This window comes from Coturnix japonica, chromosome 9 (genome assembly GCF_054131305.1).
Source record: "Coturnix japonica strain WE chromosome 9, WE-NBRP24, whole genome shotgun sequence".
Lineage (NCBI taxonomy): Eukaryota > Metazoa > Chordata > Aves > Galliformes > Phasianidae > Coturnix > Coturnix japonica.
Window position 1 is genome coordinate 6,841,738 of NC_140671.1, and position 18,372 is coordinate 6,860,109.

The 18,372-nt window shown below is 44.4% G+C and overlaps 1 protein-coding gene across 5 annotated transcripts in view; it reads right to left on the reverse strand.

The window, feature by feature from the left end:
• TTC28 (tetratricopeptide repeat domain 28) overlaps positions 1-18,372 on the reverse strand; it is a 118,222-nt gene that overhangs the window by 81,743 nt on the left and 18,107 nt on the right. Inside the window, exon 1 of one of the 5 annotated variants that reach the window (XM_015877938.3) lies at positions 5,710-5,848. The exons of the other annotated variants lie outside the window; for them this stretch is intronic. Within the exon in view, the coding sequence (XP_015733424.2) occupies positions 5,710-5,736 (27 nt within the window). The 5' untranslated portion in view covers positions 5,737-5,848. Of the gene's footprint in view, positions 1-5,709; positions 5,849-18,372 lie in introns of those variants that run through there. 5 annotated transcript variants of the gene reach the window in all.

An 18,372-nucleotide genomic window follows, 5' to 3' on the forward strand; every position in this document is an offset into this window, starting at 1 on the left:
GGTCTCCATCTGAGGAAGTTCTAAGATTCACAACACAAAAATTCAGGAAAAAGCTCTCCAACCATAACAGATTAACATTTAAATGGAAAATGGGATGGTGCCAACTCCTAACAGTCTGCAAAGTCCTAATTAACATGAATAACACAGCTGGATATTTTATGTATCAGCCTCCTAAGTCCCTTCTTCCTGCCACTTAAGAGTAAAAATAGTAGAATGTTTTATGGAGGTTAGTTCATGGCTGGCTAGGTGTAATTCCGTTTTAAGAGAAGGCAGAACTGCCAGCTCCTTGCCGTCATCTCGATGGGAGGTGTGTGGCTATTCTGCACTACTAGTGTTTGCTGGAGGAAGTCACAAGACAGCAAGATGACCATAGAAACACAGATATTTGGAAGAATTAACATTGTAATTGCCTTCCCTTCTGGTCCTGGGTTGCAAGGTACACAAGCTGATGTTCAGCTGATATTCGTCTCCTGGCAGGGTAGAAGCTGAGAATAACTGAATGACAAGGTAAAAAAGAAAGAAAAATTGCTTAGCTTACCATGAGATCAGACTGCTGTTTTATTGCTCTGATGGCAGTTTAGTACACAATGTGTTTTGGCATGCTCTTCTATGAATACATAGCATCAGAATTAATTTGAGAAGGAGGCAGATTCCCACAGCCAGCTCCTCGTACTACTTGATTTTATTCAGGTCTTGTATCAGCAGAGCTTTCAGAGAAGCCCCAGCACAGCTGGGTTATCTCTAAGGATTGCTCACCCACCCTTACATCACAGAACCCAGGCTAAAGGACCTGCCCTCTCCAAGCAAGTTGCACACTCAAGGTGAAGCCAATACAGCTCTCCATCCAAGCAAGATCCAGGACAGCTACACGGAGCATCTCTGCACTAGATCTGCTCTTTTACGGAAGAGAAGCAAAGACCCTCCACTGCCTGCATGAAGGCAGCCCAAATCTATACTGGTCACTACTGCACCAAACACAAGTGGTTTCTGCATTGCTATCCCTAGCTCTGTGGCTTACAGCAATGCAAGCAGCTGGTCTGGATACAACACTGCATCCCCAGGTACAGAGCCTTCCCTGAGACCTTGGCAGCATCTCCAGGGCAGCTACAACCCCAGTACTGAACCCCAACGAGATCTAAGTCAAGCCTGAATTCCTATGGCACAGACACAGCCCTACCTGCTGAAGCCCAGCAGACCCAGGATCCTGCTTCAGACTCTTCTCCTCTTTTAAAGGACACATCAGTATCTACCTGAGGGAGGAGCTCTCTCTGCAGAACTGTGGTCACTTTGTGCTGAGCCTATGGCCAGAAACATGCTGCTTCTTAGAAGGTCACAGTACAGTTAAAGATAGACCCAGTTTCTGCATCTTAATGACTTCTCCCTCTAAAAGAAACTAAGTTTTCACAGAAATTCAAATGGATGAGCAGGATTAAAAGGGTGATTTTAGATGTACCAGCAGGTTACCGGGACTACTGAGGGTAATGTAGGGAGACTGCATTAATCTCCTAAAAGGATTCAAATGCTGCATCTAGAGCAATTCCATTCCTTAACGGGAACAAATTAAGACAATTTCCCTTGCAGAAATTTCCATAATTACAAGTAATTATCTCGTACTCTGAAACTCTTCAGTACAGCCCTTATAAAAGGGTGTTCCTATCAAATGCTCTATTTAGGAAATACAGGAGGAATTGTTTCGTGGTGAATTGCTTGTTGTCATTGCACCCATTAACCCACAGTCCTGCTCTGTCAGAATACAGATCGATCTCTGATAATAAGAATAAATTGTTGATCTCCAATGACCTAAAATCACATTATGAAAACCTAAGAGATATGGACTTTCAGAAGAGTACACGGAGAAGAATAAACCACTCTCATAAGCTATATCAAAGGAAAATCAAGCTCTAAGGCAGCATTATCCAACAGAACTATTTTCTACTGGTTAATTCAAAGGTTTGTATACGGCATTCTCACATGCATTCTTATAGGGCAACACAGTGCTGCAGTATTCCTAAAAACTGCTATTAACTGAAACAAAACACAGAGGTTTCAAGAAACTGATCTTTGTGTTTGCTCCTGTGTGCAAGGAAAACCTACAGGGTCAGTAATTCACTGCTTTTCAGAAGTGAACATGTATGACTGCACATATCACCAACAGCAGGAACACAGCATGCTGGACTGCCACTGCCTCTCCACATCTTGCCATAAAACATCCCCATTTGTTCTTCATTCCTTATCCTATAACACTACAGCTCAGAACGGAGCAAGATAGGTGAAAGCCAATGATCTGGATGATTCTGAAACACAAGCGCTAAAGATGAAAAAAGCCAAATGGATAGCAAAGGAGGAAATGATGTTTTGTGGGGCTGTCTCCTCACAGCTTCATCTCTATGCTGTTCTATTCACACTATGGGAAGTGTCTGCAGAACCAAACAGGCATCACACCATTTGATTACATCTATGAGACAAAGGCTTTTAAGGAAAGACAGAAATGCTATCCAATACTAAAAAAACAACACAAACAGATAATCATACAACCATTAAGGTTGACAAAGGCCTCTAAGATCATCCAGCCCACCTACCACCAGCACTGCACAACCCTTGGTGCCACATCTCCACAGCCCTTGAACACCTGCAGGGGTGGTGACCCCATCACCTCCCAGTGCAGCACCCAAACACTCTCTAGGAGATTTTTCCTAATATCCAACCTGAAATGCCTTACAGTTACAAACTGAGCATCACGCCCCATCGTAAAGTACAAGGAGTGAGGCAAAGCTGACCAGGACTGCACAGGTTTCTCTGCTGGGCTTGGCAATGAGAGACACTTTGCAAGCAGGTCTGAGCACTGACCGACTGTCTCCTACCCACTCCTCACTGCAGCATGCAGGGTTAGGGTCCTCCCCAAGTTCTTCCATTGTACCTAATCAGAATCTCCAGTCTTTTAACTGTTATCCACTGCTTAATTGCCTACATGCCACATAGAAGAGGAGCCTGGTTCACTTTCCTCTACCCTCCTACAGCTCAGATAGGGCTGAGAGCAGACCTTCCTGCCTTCTTCCTAATGCTTCTTCCTTCAAAACTGAAAGAAAAAAAGGAAATACTGACAAGAATAAGAGATTTTGCTGTTTCTAGAGAAACAAATAGAGATTGGGGTACACAAGGAGTAAAGAGCTCCTCCCCATCAGGCAGAGGTGGATGTGTATGGCCAGGCTAAGGCAGATAGTGGACAGACAGAGCCACTTGTGTGCAAGGGCAGTCTAAAAGGAAAGCTCAAAAACAAAGTGTGAGCTTATGGATCCTATCAACACTGTTTAAAGCTGTTTAAAAGGGTCAGTGGCCAAAAACACAGTATGCTGCTGCATTCTTAGGCATGTATTTAAAACCCCAGTGTAGCACTTATATTATACAACACTACAGATCCAAGGTGGAAGCAAATAGCACAGATATGTATTATCCCACAGATCAGTAACAAAGGGGTAGGCTGTTGATTGCTACGCTGCTATTGACAATGTATTGGCTTGTTCACAAAGCTCACACCTGAGGTGGTCAGTCAGTGATTTCAGCTTTGTCCCATTCAGTCCTAACTGAGCAGCAAATGATTTCTGCAAAGCCCAGTGGATGGGGTGTGCAAAGGGGTCAGCCCTGGGGACAGCACCCTGCATGGGGAGCAGAGGGCTCAGCACTGCAGGGCAGCACACAGCACCCTCACCTGTCAGCTGAAGGCACCAGCACATCCTATGCACCATAGCTGACAGCTGTCTGTGGATACCACCAAACAAAGGAGTTCAGCTTTACACAGGATGAGTAAATTGGACACAACCCCAGTGAAGCATGTTTTAATGACTGTAACCACAAAAACTCTTCAATGAACAAAGCACCTTAAACACTTTATAGAGAAAAAAGAAGAAAAATAATCAGGGTAAAGCAAAAGAATGTGAGTGTAAATCTAATAAATCAAAGTCCTGGTTCAGTACAGCAGCACACACAGCTTGTACACTGACAGCTCTGCTGCTTGGATACTCCAGCAGGACAAAAACAGCCTCCTGAAGTCACTGGGCAGAAGGGACCAGCAGCCACACATGACCAACGGCTGCAGAAACAGCAGCTCCCAAACCTGCTTTCTCATTTTGTAAGAACAGCATCGATGTCCCTATTAACAAATGGAACAGCAGTGCTGTTGCTGAGTGGTTTGCATGAGTCATTTTCCTGAATTTGCTCCGTCCAGCACATGACTGCAGCACTACAAAGGCCGGGCCAGCAGAAACCCCGGCTGCGCTCACGTGAGGCTGCTGGCAGCACTGACAAGAACTCCATCTCTGCTGAGATTTTATTGGTACAGCACTGCCTGAAAACAGAACCTATGCCAACACGAACAAAGTTTCCGTCACATTACAGCAGGAGAAGGAATTCTTTTGCTGTCGGACTAATAAGATGCTCGGTAGCTGGGATGGATCTGAGCTATCAGCTGAGAACTCCGCACTGATCAAACCGGGCTGCCCCAAATCCAATTCATGCGGACACCAACAACAGGGAGGAAAAAAAGTCCCATCTGACACAGTGACTTCAGCACTCAGTGAGCCAACGCTGCAGAGTGAATCCTGACACCCGAAACGGAATCTTCCAGAGTCGAGGAGCCCAGCCAGCAGCCAAGACAAATACTGCAGCGGTTCAGCCGATACTGCTGTAACTATGGCCTGGGGGGGTTTCCATAGCCATAACCACAGAGCGAGTGCACATTCAGTTGAAAACAGTAAAAACAGACACGTTAAAATCTATAGCTTGTGGACATCTTAAAACTAATTTGAAGGAAGATACAGAGAGGCTCAGAAATAGCACTGGAGCCCCAGCGGAGCTCACCCTTAATCTATTTATCCTGCTGAAGACACAATGACTCGCAACAAGAACTCCTCTCTCTGGCTACAAGAAATTGTCTGCTAGAAACAAACCAAAGAACAAAGCTCCGTGGCAGTGGGATGGAGGTGAGGCACTGCTCAGGATGCACCACTTCTTCCAGTGCCCAGCACTAACACCAGGGATGCTCTCATGCATTTCACATATGATTTCTATTTTCTTCCCTGATGTAAAACACAGTATCACACATCGTGCTTCAAAGAAAGAAGGAATCCTGCTGGTTCGAGCAGGTTTTTCCAAGAGGAAAAAAAAAAAAAAAGAACAACAACAAAAAAAAAAAAACACATAGAAAATATTTAATAGCACACAGCTGCCAGGAGCAGGGGTCAGAGCTGAGGAGGGGCGGCACCGCACATTCACTTCGCTAGGTTTTCCCTTAAAAGAATGTCAATAAAAAGCGGTGCCAAGTGCGCCTCAAAGCCGCTCCGCGCCGAGTCCGGGAGCCGCCGAGCGGTCGCAGCGCATCGCGAACGCAGCGCGCACACAGCGAGACCCTCCGCACGGCGCTGCTCGCGATGTGCCACGGCCGCTGACCGAGCCCTACGAACTCTGCTCCAAAAAAGCAGCCATATTAGGAAACAGCCCGAAAAGGAGATTTACGGCCCCGCGGTCCCAGCTCCGCTGGCACGAGGCGGTGCGGGGAGCGGGGACAGCACGGAGCGGGGCGGGGCCGACGGGACAGAAGCGGAGCGGGCGGACGGGGCAGCGCCGAGGGGGAAAAGAGCGGATGGGACGGGGAAGGAAAGGGAAGGGGCCGGGATCGCCGCGGGGCTCTGCCCACGGAGCCGCCTCAGCACTCACCTTCTTCCGGGGCTGCCATTTCATCATATTTGTAGAGCAGGGACAGGGAGCATCAAGGTCGCGCTCGGGTGCCGGCGACGAGCGCAGCGGGGCCGCAGCTCCCGCTCATGCTGCCCGGCCCCGCCGCCAGGCCCGCGGGAGAGCAGCCGCCCGCGCAGTGCGGGCCATAGGAGCGGGCCCAGCCCCGCCGGCACCGCTGACGCCCGCGGCCCCGCAGAGCCCCGGGCGCGTCGCGCGGCCGCCCAGCGCTGCGCCGCGTGTGGGGCGAGAGCCCGGCCCGGCCCGGAGCCGCCCACCGCTCCGCCGCGAACACGGAGGCGGCTCCACGCGCTCCGCCCCCGGCCCCGAGCTCCGCCCCGGCCCCGCAGGAACGCAGCGGGCGGCGCCCGGGCCTCGAGGCCCACGGCCACGCAACGAGGGGTACGGCACGGCTCCCACTGCGCGTAATGCCCATCATCCCATCCCGTACATTACATCGGCAGCTACGGGCAGCGCCGTAAACGGAACAGGAGGTATCTGAGTAAAGGGAATAAGTGCCCAGAAGCAGACAATGTCATCTGCCGTGATGCTGTCAGAAAGAAGCTTAATTTAATTCACGGGCAGATTGCAAAAAGTGCTGTTTTGACAGCACCAACAGGAGGCTGGTGAGACTTCTGAGTACAGATAATTACCAGGACAGAAAGCAGGAGCAGTGTCAGCACATCTGCCCCAGAAGGGACAGAGCAGGCGGACTCCCAATCTTAACTCATACAGAAACAGTACTACAAACTCCTAGCAAACAATCCATACCTATGGGTTAACAGCAGAGTCTTCCAAATATACAGCAGCAATGAATAACCACATTCGACCCCTTCTGATATTCAAGCATAAGAGCATTCCACCCGGTTAGCACAAAGCCACTAAACAAAACACCTATGCAGACCAGTGCTGTCTTTTCTCCCCTTCCCTGGTTTCCTGGTACCTTCAGAACTGAGCCCAGTCCAGTCCACTGTACCAACACCTGTTCCTCTTCTAAGCTATTCAGCATCCTTAGGAGAAGAAAGCTGTGTATATATACACTCTGTTATAAGCACATGAGATTTCAATGTACTGTGACAGTCTACAGTTCAGCAAGCAGCTCAATCAGGCAGCATTCACCAGGTACGTAAGGGGTTAGAGGAACAGCTTCATCTGCTATTTCCCACCTAGAGGTGCTTTGTGCTCAGTCTGCCATTGCTTTCTTTATATAAGAGAGCAATACATAAGAAGTTGAACTAATGGGGCCGGTGCCAACCAGCATTATCACAGTTCAAGTAGCAGAGGGTGAACAGCACAGGGCAAGAACACAATAGGATACGAAAGCAATCCCAGCTCCCACAAAGTTCTCACAAATCAGCTTTTCATATTCTGCTCCATCTACATTTGTTCCCGTTGCATTTTGCTACTGGCCTGTAGCATTTGGCTCCGCTCTCCTGATAATAAAGATTGATTGTTGTATGCCACGCAGCAGTAGCATGGATCATCTTCATTATTAGGTTAGTAGGGTTTGCGTCTCAGCAGCTGACACTCTTCAAAAGACTGAAAATCGCTTTGGAAAATACTTTGTTTAGCCAAGCAGAAAAAACTCTTCTCGTAAGGCTATAATCCAGGCTGGAAAAAAAAAGGACAGGGCTTTGAAATATAAGAATATGCTTATCTGGAAAATTCCACTGCTGACAGAAAGGAAGCTGAGAAAAATTAGTTGCTTAACACTAATTAGAGAGCAGTAGTATGATCTCATTTAAAGCAACGCAGAACTGAAATGAACTGAAGATAAGGAGAAAGCCTACAGCATTTGTAACCAGCAATGTGATTCTCAAGGCTGGAGGGGCAATGGAAAGAAATGGAACTGCCACACCAGCTGAGGGCAGGAGCTGCCTGTCCTTAAATACAAGCCATTCATTAGCTCCATGCAGTGATCAGACAGGTTAATACAATGTTAAGGGTAATCTTGTGATATAGGATTGCTCCCAAGTGCTGATACCTGATCTAGAACCTGCAAGGAATGGACCGCTGCACAGATGCTCTGCATGCTGGTCACAGGGAATAAAAAGCACTTCTACCTTATTTAGGGCTTCTGCCCTAAGATTAGGCCATTCTCTTAATTAATAGTCCAAGTCCTGAGGTACGACTCCATCCATTCCCTCTGGTGTGAAAGAAACGGTGATACACACCCTAACCACCCTTTGGGATTCATGACAAGAGCTCCACTCCATGCCCTGTACTGCAAAGAAAGACAACAGCACACTGCCATTTCATCATCTGTCCTTTCACTGCATAGCAGGAGGCTCTCTAGCATCTCAGCTACGAATTTAGGCACTTATGTATGCACAACTATACATAATAGATAGAGATGTTGCAAGGAAACAAGCATTATCACACAGCAGAGAAACAGAGAGGGCCTTGATGCTGCGCAGCCATGATTCACTTGCAACACCGCTGTGTTGTCATCACTGGTTGGTCACAAACCTGACACAAAGCACTATCCAACCTGCCACAGAGAAAATAAGCACCATCCCAGGCAAGCACAGCAAATGCAGTGACTAAAACTTCAACAAAGGTGATACATACAGAAAACAAAAATAATTTACAGGTTTCCACATGAAGAACCAGGAAGAATTTCGCCCTAAAAGAGCAAGCCTAACATTAACAGAAAAACCATTCTGTACAAAGGACAAATAGCAACAAAACATAGAAAAAATAATACTAACTCACATGATACGGCGCTGTGATCTTCAGAAGCACAGCCTGGCATGAAGGGCTCAGTCACAGGAAGAGATTTTGTGGCCAGAGGCTGTTTTCATCCAAAGAGATACGTGCTCTTCCAGGAGGATACCATGTAATTACTTTACAGGCACAACATAACACTTAGATAATATGTTTCTACAGCTCCTTGGGAATACATTCTAAATTTTCACTGTCTTACCAAGGAAGATGGTTGCTTTCTAGCTGCTAATTGTGACTGTTACTGGCTTCAGCTGGGTCACTGTGTGATTACGAGCAGAAAAGAAAACATGTTTGGGACCTGCTTCTCATTAGGGCTCCCACTTACCTCTTTCCATAGCAAGCACAACTACTGCTGCCATGGAGACTAGTGTAATTTAATCAAGATGTGGGTCAAAGTAATACAGGGGGTAAAAGATTCACCACAACAGATCCTCCTTGCTATGCGCCCTTCTCCATATTTTCCCTTGCTGACTTTCATCACCATCTGCTGTCCCAAGTGAGAAATTCAGAATGAAATAAAGCACTGGTAGCTATCGACTGCTTGCTTCACATCACGACAGTCAGACACCTGATCCACCTGTCTCTGCAAGGACTGCGGCTACTACAATGTCCTGCAATCACCTGCAACACCTGTTGCATTTAGAGAGCTTGGCATCTTCATCAGCCTCCTTCTCAAGGAGATTTCTGCAGATTCCAACAGGATGCAGCTTGAGTTTGAAAAACTTTGCTTTATTTTACATGACACGTTATTTATTATTTACTAGTGGTAAAAGCAACTGTACAAGAAGCACTTCCCCATTCTTCTGGAATAGCACTTCTAAAGATCCACAATGCTCCATAGCCAGGAAGGGACAACAGAAGGACAGTACTACTATTTGGGCATACTCAGAAGGTACAAATAGAAACTAGGGAACGATGGCCTTGTAAGTCCCAACACCTGGTAACTGGAGCAGATTCACGCTGAGTCACTGCCATTACTCCTAGATGAGCAGTCAATATCAAAGTACATTTCCTAACTAAAGTTGTAGCATTCAGATTCTTTCTAAAGGACAAGATCCAGGAAGCCCAGACTACACCATCATCCTTAAAACTGAGATTCCTGTGTACCCCTTGCTGACTTCAGTTTGCTGTTTCCCTGACACCTCCATGTCCCAGAGCCACTTCTGGCTGCACGCTGTGGGGATTGCAAGGGGTTTGAATACAGGACACAAAAAACAAACACCTGAGAGAAGAACGAGGCTGGTCACAAGAACCTGAAGTCAAGGAAATAAGCTGTTTCTTTAGCACCACTGGTAAGCTGAACAAAAGGCTTCTCAAGTACAGCCTGTCCTCACACATGGGGCTTCTGGTCAGATCTGCATTACTGTTTCAGAGTGGACAAGGCAGGAGAAGATCTCCATGGCTGTTGAAGCATCTTGACTCTTTGGGCTCTGTCTGAGCAGGCTTTCATTAGTTACTCTGTACTGGGACTCCGCATTTTTATTGTTCCAGACACTTTTCATCCGACTCACTACAAGAAGCTGCTCTTTATGTTTTAAATTCAAACTAGAGTGGCTAGAAACACACTGCAATAAATGGTGTTTGCCTTGTTTTGCCTGCCTTTTTGCATTCAGCAGCTGCGAGACTGAATGAAGCCCTTTTCAATTAAGATACCATCTTCCCACTCTCACTCTGAGTTGCTCTGGCACCTACTGGGGAGATCCCATGTTTGTGTAGAAACACCCAACAGCAAAGCAGATGGCTGTAGTAACTTTAGAGACACACCAGCACTGGGAAAGCATAGATCCACCAATAAAACAGAAGATTACAACAGCCATCCAACACCTAACACTGATCCAAATGTGAAAACTTCCAATTACAATTCTAAATCAACACGCTTACACAGGCACTGCTCCCAAAGCTGTGTTCTACACACCTGAAAACAATAATGGAAAAATGAAATTAAAGAAATGAGCCAAAGTGGCAGCATGTAATCCCAGAGACTGTGCAGTGCTCACACACCATGAGAGCAGGGAAAGACCAAGGAAACTGAAAGAGAATGAGCCTGTGGGCCTCCTTTGCTGGTGGAAAGAGTTTGCCATCAAGGGAAAGGATGATGCAGACAGAGCCCACCAGTTCATTAAATAATCCATCTCATAACTATGTATGTCAAATATTGTCTAATTATTGGTTAATCACCTAAATGAACAAATGCAACACAAACTGCTTTGATTAATACCTTTTCTGGGGCAGTAACAGAGCTTTGTCACACTGCACACTGTGCTTGTCCCGCTTCTCGGGCCACAGAACCTTACAGAAATGCAATGTTTAATTTAAAAATTCTTTTTCATTTTCCTCTGGAAAGGCTACACAATAAAGCTATTGTATTGCAAAGGGTCTGTTTTGTCAATTCTAAAATTCACTTCTTATGCAGTGGAAACGGCAATATGTTATAACACCTATTCTGCTCTGAGCCCTGAGATTTTCACCAAAAAAATCCTGCAGCAGTCAGAAACAGCACTTACAGCTCTCTAAGGAGTCCTCTCCTATGATTTACAATGATAGACAGTTCTACTGCTGAACTTTCGTGTAAAATATGGAAGAGGAATTTCGTTTGTGTCTGTTCACATTTTCAGTTGGGAATTCATGAATAAGAAATGTGACAATTCATCCATATTCAGTATCATCTTTTCACCAAGCCACAGTATGCTGGAGCTCTACAGCAGCCCTTTACTCTGTTAACAGCACCATGAGAAAGGAAGGAATAAACTTCTATACAATGACAAAGTGTCTGCAGATACGCAGCCAACAAGCTCTCAGAAAAAAAAATTCAGATAAATCTTCAGAAGGATGATCAAAGGGCAGCTATTTCTTTAGGCTACCGTTAATGTGAAGAACGACTTCCAATGCCATGGCTGAGATAACCATCCTTAAAGCATGAAACAACAGTGACGTGATGTAAAGCATCACTGGAATCATCACAGCAAGGACTGCACACTCTGAGGGTCTACACCTCAGATTTGTGCTGCTGGAGAAGCACATGCAGATAGAGGTTTAACTTATATTGCCCTCATTACTGGCACCACTGTCAGCCCGGATCTGTCCACAAGGGGCAAACAATGTGCAGATGTCAAATCCTATGGGGAGTGGTGCACTCCAATGCTCACAGGACCCGTTCTTTACAGGAGTGCTCCTATCAGATGAGTGGATGTACACAGTCCAGTGCACTTCATCACTCCGAGCCATAGGCATAGAAAAGCTCACTCAAATCAGAACTGGAATACTCAGTGAGCAGGGCAAGATGCAGTTGGTTTTGTTTCATAGTGGACAGGCCAGCACCCTCCTACATCACACCTCTGTTCAGAACCTGACTTGAAACATTTCTCACCATAAGCTGTGAGAGCCCTGAAGAATAACTAGGTCAGCTAAAGACAGCTCCAGCCTAAAAACGCATATGAACATAGCTGGGTGACTTAACATCTGGTTTTCAAGCATCCAGCACTGGAGAGCACAAGACTTTGAGGGGTATCAGAACGAAGGCCCTCATGGCCATGGCAGAACTCAGAGTTCAGGCCCCACAACCCATCTCACATACACCCTCTGCTTTGACTATCAGCCAGAGCTCCTTAAAGCCAACTAAAATGAAGTCAGACTCATGCAAGCATCGTACAAACAGACGAGCAACTCCATTCCACCAAGCAACTAGCAATTTTTCCACTAACACACAGTTCCAAACCAGTGACCTGTGAGTCTAAATCTATATAATACATTACCAGTTTCCTCAGATATTCAGCCAACCTGAAACTTTCCTTTTAATCTTTATGTTAAAACAAACCACAGAGTTTGTACCATGATAAATATAGTGCTCATTGTAATACAGATCAATGGTTGGATGCGGTCTTTTCAAATCACACCACTACAAGTACAGCTTAGTCACTAGACTTGAAAGGATCGATAATTTCTTGTATTTGCTAAGTTTATGGGCTGAATTTTAAAGTAAGTCTGGACATCAAAAATCAATACATAGAAAACTCCATATATTTATCTATATATATATAGTTTATACTCCCAGGCTTCATAAAACTGGGCCTAACTAAAGAATTTTTTGTTCTAAAAGCAGCACATCAGGGATGGGAAACATGGCCACATTTCCTTCCAGTGTTAGCTTTTAGTGAGCCCATTAAGTGTTGACTTTCATAGACAGCTTCCTTAGATTCTCATAATCACATCATTAGATAAAAGTAACTGTTTAAATGACTCACCATTCCAGGCTCATACAACTTCAGCATTAGCATGCAGATAAACCAAGGCTTTGTTTGCGACAAACAACTGCTGAACAAAGTCATCATGAGATGTAAATGAATGGTTAGTTTTGAAAAATTGATTTCCTAGACATGTAAATTAGTTCATCAGCATGTTAGCACCAAGAATTCTGCTAGTGCAGAACTGTACCTTTACATTCTATTGCAGAACCAACTACAGAGCAAGTCGGGTACTAAAACAGAGGTAAGGATTAGAATAAAAAGTAAACCCAGCTTGTGTATGAACACAACATGGCTGCAGAACAAACCATTTTAGTCTTACACTATAAATCCCACTATGAAGAGGATGATAACAGCCATATTTTATTCTTCATGTAAGGCAGCTTCACGATTGCTCTCCTATTGCACTTTATGAGCGCTCTGACAGCAAGTTACTGATAACTGAGATGCAGCACAGAAAACACACTTAAAAGAAGGGGATTATACATGGAGAAAAGATCATGGGAAGTAACTTGGACAGGCAAGAGCTCTGACAGCACTTACTGGATATGAAATTCTAAAGGACCACATATGAGAAGGAATTACCTGACCAGTACAAGTAAATCCAAGAAAGGGAAAGAATGAACTAAAAGCTTCACTAACTGTTAAGATCCAAGAAAGGTGGAGAAAACTACAGATCACAAATTCCAATTCCGCATGTGTTGTCTTGTGTGTGTGCTCTACATTAAGGCAAAAGACGAAGGATGAAAGACAAAAGAGAGAAGAAATTAGCTAGCTAATATTCTCTCTGTTCTACGTGAGAGCACAGCTCACTTTCACAAACCACCTGGAATGCCATCCAGCCTTCCCTTTTGCAACCCAACACTGGGAGTACCATCACCCACATAAAGAGCTGCCAATAAGCTCACATCTTATTATTAACCTCCAATTAAAAAACCCCTTCTAATTCATTGTGCAGTTGTGAAATTGTATAAAGACTTGGGCCGAGTAAGCAAGACTTGAAATTCCCAAAACTAAATAAGTTTTATAATAAATTGTTCTAAATCACTGCAGTCTAAATAAAAATACAAGTGCCCTGACTGCTGAGCTGCTACAGGAACCACATCCCAGATTACACAAGTTGTTCCCTAAATCTGACAGCATGACTTACTAAACCAGACGTTTAATTAAATTGGTCCCAATCCTTCCAATGGAACAAGCAAAATGAGTCCCATCAGTCTAGAGACATACCTCTGATAGATCTCTGTTCTGTAGAATGAAGAACACAACAAACTACTTGTCTTGTGCATGAGAAAGAAGACACCTTCCTAATAACACTTGTTAAAGTTTATAAGTTGGAGTCTGAAGTCTGGGAGTACGGCTGGGTCTGTCTGAGCACAGTGCTATTCCCAGGACTGTGCTGTTCCACTTTAAAGTTGCAGAGATCTCAACTTGCCTCCTTAGTTACCATGACTTCTACTCAAAGTATGGAATGCAAATCTCCCAGCAAGATACAGATTCAACATTCCTCTGAGGAACAGAGGATCAGAGGACACCATAACGAGGCCCTTTAGAAATAGCACAGTTCCACAGACTCCACAGTTGCCATCTACCTGTGCAACTATTACAGGGTACCCGTTGTTTGTACTCTCACGCAGAAAGCAGAAAGATTACATCACAGTCAGTTAGTAATTATCATTTTAGCCTGAAAAAGTCATCTGTAAACATCAAAAAATAACACAAATATACTAAAAAGAAAAAAATCTAAGCTTGAAATGTACTTTGCTTGTCCCATTGGGATAAGAAGCTCCTGCTTGTCTGTAGGCGTTCTCTTTCACTGCCTTCCAGCAGCTTCCCTCCTCACTTTAATCTCTCAGAGCAAAGGGAAGAAGAAGTAAAGCGAAATTTACCACTGTATACCAACAACCAGATAAAATGCTGTGATTTAGACAAAGAGTTGACCTCAGCATTTAGTGGGACATTTATTTTCACTCAGCAGTACAGAAAAATGTAAAGCTACCTCTGCTCTTATTGCATGTGAAGCGCTGCTGGGTAAGAGACTCAGATAGTCCCTGGAGGCGCCTTAATCTGTAGCAAGATGAGTGCCTTAGGAACACAGCAGCAGCCACACCAGAAGCTGTTGTACCCATTCAGAACAGAGTAAAAAAAGGTGGAAACAGCAATGAGTAGGTACCCTGATGCTCACCTGCTGCAGATCAGCTCATAGCAGCAGATTCCAAATATGTTTTCTGGATAGAACAGGAGCTTCTCAGAGCTCATCTCCGAACTACAGAGTAATGCTGAATAAGGCCCTCTGCACAGACTGCTCCCAGCAGCAAAACCCAGAGCTCAGGAGGGAAAACTCAGCAGTGCGGCTGCACTTGGCAGGCGCTGCAGCTTCAACCAGGCTCTGTACAGGACATTCTTACTTCATCTCTTGGTATCTTTATAAAGATGGCTTTTCCATTTCTCAAAGTGCATTCCAGCACACACATCTGGCAGTGCACCGCAGTGTGAACAGCATTTACTAGCTCTCAGTGCATATGTTATGCATCCAATGACATCATGCACTCTTCAGTTTGCCAAGCTCAGCCTCTACTGTACAGACCACCAAAACAGAGCCCCAGAATCCCCATAGGGAAAATGGACTGGACTTTCCACCCCAAAGGTTTTCCCCTTGCAAAATCATATTTAATGCCTTACTGGTTGCGGTGTTCTCTCCTACTCATACCCATTCTATCTCCCATCTACACTTTCTAATCATTTCTAACTTGAATTTATTATATCCTGCCTGTAAACATTTTCTCTTTGCAGAAGGCCATAATTTCTGTGAACGCAACATGCTTTTCCTTTTACTCACAGTGTGTTTTTAACTCTTCATCCACCTGAAGACTTGAAAATCTGCGTTTTCTCCATAAAGCCATGGCTGATCTTCACTGCTATGGGTAACAGCAGGCCATGCAGTACAGATTCATTGTTCTCTGAAGATAAGACAGATAGCTTCTCTTGCAGCAATACTCAGTGCACTGTCTCAGAAGCGAGAGCCCACCTAAATGTATTTACCTCATAGAGCAAATAAGAAAAATAATTCTGTTCTCTGAAAATGTCTGTGTTCGCTCATACATAAATCTCTCAAACCCTTTTAAAGAAAAGAAGAAGACATTCCAACATCAGAGGCCCCCACAAGGCCAAGATATACATACATACCTGTGAAGTCAGGAGCCCTGAAGACAAGAACTGCTGCAGAGTGAGTCTGCCCATCTCATCCCTCAGCTCTGACATCAAGATGCTTACGAATCAAAGCAAGCACACTAAGCAATATTTCCCAAAACACTCATCCAGACCCCAGCAACAAAATTTTTGAGACCTCCTAAAATGCATTTGGAAGATTAATCATCATGTTCCTTGATGATCCTCTCACCTCTGAATTTAGAAAATTAATAGTGGAACCCGATTACACCTACAGGCTCCTACAACATCCCAGGTTAGCAAGCATGTCCCACCACATAATTCACGTGTATGGAAAAAACACTGTATTTATCACACAGGACGTGAAAGGTAATCACTGCACTGATATTCAGTCACTACCTCAGTTATTATGTTTTATTTTTTAGCTACAACATAGGTCAAGGTAAACAGTTCATCACAACCAGAAACAGAGAAGGTAATTACTTTGCTAGGGGAGCAGCACCTTACACAGGAAAATACCTGTTTTCATACTTCATTTCCAGCAGCATTTCCGTTACGTTTAAAGACAAGCACAAACCATTAGGATGCTGCCTTGTCCCTAAGGCACTTATTTCCTATGTCAGAAACAGACCATGCATGAGCCCTGACCTCAGTCAAAGGAGGAGGAGGAGAAATCCCATCACTAGATCAAGGAAATGAGTTTGGCCTTTCAAGTCTGTCAGAGCTCTCAGACTGATATATAGAAAGCAACAGTCCTCGTGGTCTAATCTGTTGTGAAAAGAAGACAGCAGCTGTAGGTAATTGAGAAAACTATGGTATTGGTTCTAATAAAGCACGTGAACAAAGCTAACGTAAAGGTGAGACCAAAGGACAATAAGAAGCCAGAGGTCACTTGCCTGAATGTCAAGTTCTCATGTACTACAAAGGTAGGACACTGTAGCGTTTCCAATGCTCAAGCAAGGGATGTTAACAGGGACTTTACTCCCTGTGGGACGCAGGGCTGCCAAGGTAGCAACAAAGGCACTACTGACCACCTCTGCTCTACTGCTGTACCTTTCACGTCTAACAGAGATGAAAAACACAGCTTTCAGGTCTGATTCCACACAAGTGGAATGGCTTAATTGCCAGTTCTAAAGCTATTCAAAAACTGGAGAAAAAATTGCAACAAACTCAAGTTTCAAAACAAAGAATTCAGATTTCCTCTCATGCAAAATAGTTTTAACGTGCAACACAGCCAACTCATCAGTCGGGGGTCACCCAGAGGTTACCCACAGAAACACAACAATAGTTAGGACCTAGCTGTATCACAAATTAATAAGCAAGCTGGCTCAAAGCAACAGCGGTCCATAAATCCATCTTTCCCAAGATACTCCTTGCATTTCTAGATACAGTGATTCTGTTGAAATCTCCTTTGTTGGCCACCAAAGTGTTTCCAGATACCAGTCTAATGTTCCAGAAAATCTAGTAGAAAACTGAAGGCATTTGATGATTTCAAGTCAAAAGGCTTTTTCTAAACAAAAATACAATTCTTTTCCTACTTCCAGCCTAAGTAAAAGGCTACCAAACACCAATTGCTGCATCAGGCATCAGCTAATTGTAATAACTCCTTTAATTTACATACTGATAGTTACATCACAATTCACTTAACAAGGTGAACTATAAAAACACAGTTAATGCCAACAAGTCTGAAGCAGAACAGACAAAGAACTCATTTAAGAGCACTGTCGAGTCAGAGGGTTCCAGATCAGTTGGGTCAAATCAAACCCATTTACTGATAGCCAGACAACAAACAAGCAGCCTAAGAGAACCTACAGATGGCTTTACAGAAATGACATGACAAGCCTGACCAGTAGCCAAGGGGTTTTTGTTATCCAGAGCAAATCTCAAACTAAACTAATGGACACCGGAATAAACCATCCATACACTCTTCCATCACAACAGCCAGTATATTGAATGCAGAGATCTCAGCCAATGTCCCCAGTCAAGCAAGAAAATTAAAGCATTTTGATGCTAGAATCTCTTCCAGATCTTAGGCAGAATAACTTGCTCCAACCATTGAGCTCTTCATGCAGAAGCGAAGTATCTACATTTGCTTTTTGAACTGTATGTTACAGTAAGCATGTAGTATAGACGAGAAGTGCACAGAGAACTGGGTTTTGCAGTGGTGTAAATAACAGAAATTTCCTAATTGTCTTCCAATGGTTTCGAGTTTTTAAAATGCCTGCAATATGTAGTAGAGGCCTCTTTGCTATTAAACGTGTTATGCATGCAGTAAAGGCACTGCAGGAGCATAAATAGTTCCCACATGGTTATTTCTGATAGAGGCCTACCTATACCACTTTTTATTATTGAAAACTACTCCTACACCTTACTGAGGCTTCTCAGCATCTCCCCCAGAGCTGCAAACCCCACCAGCTCCATCCTGAGATCCTTCAGTTTGTAACACATCTAAAAAGCAAATAGTTCAGTTATTTTTATTATTATTTTGGGTGGAACTGGGGGGAGGATT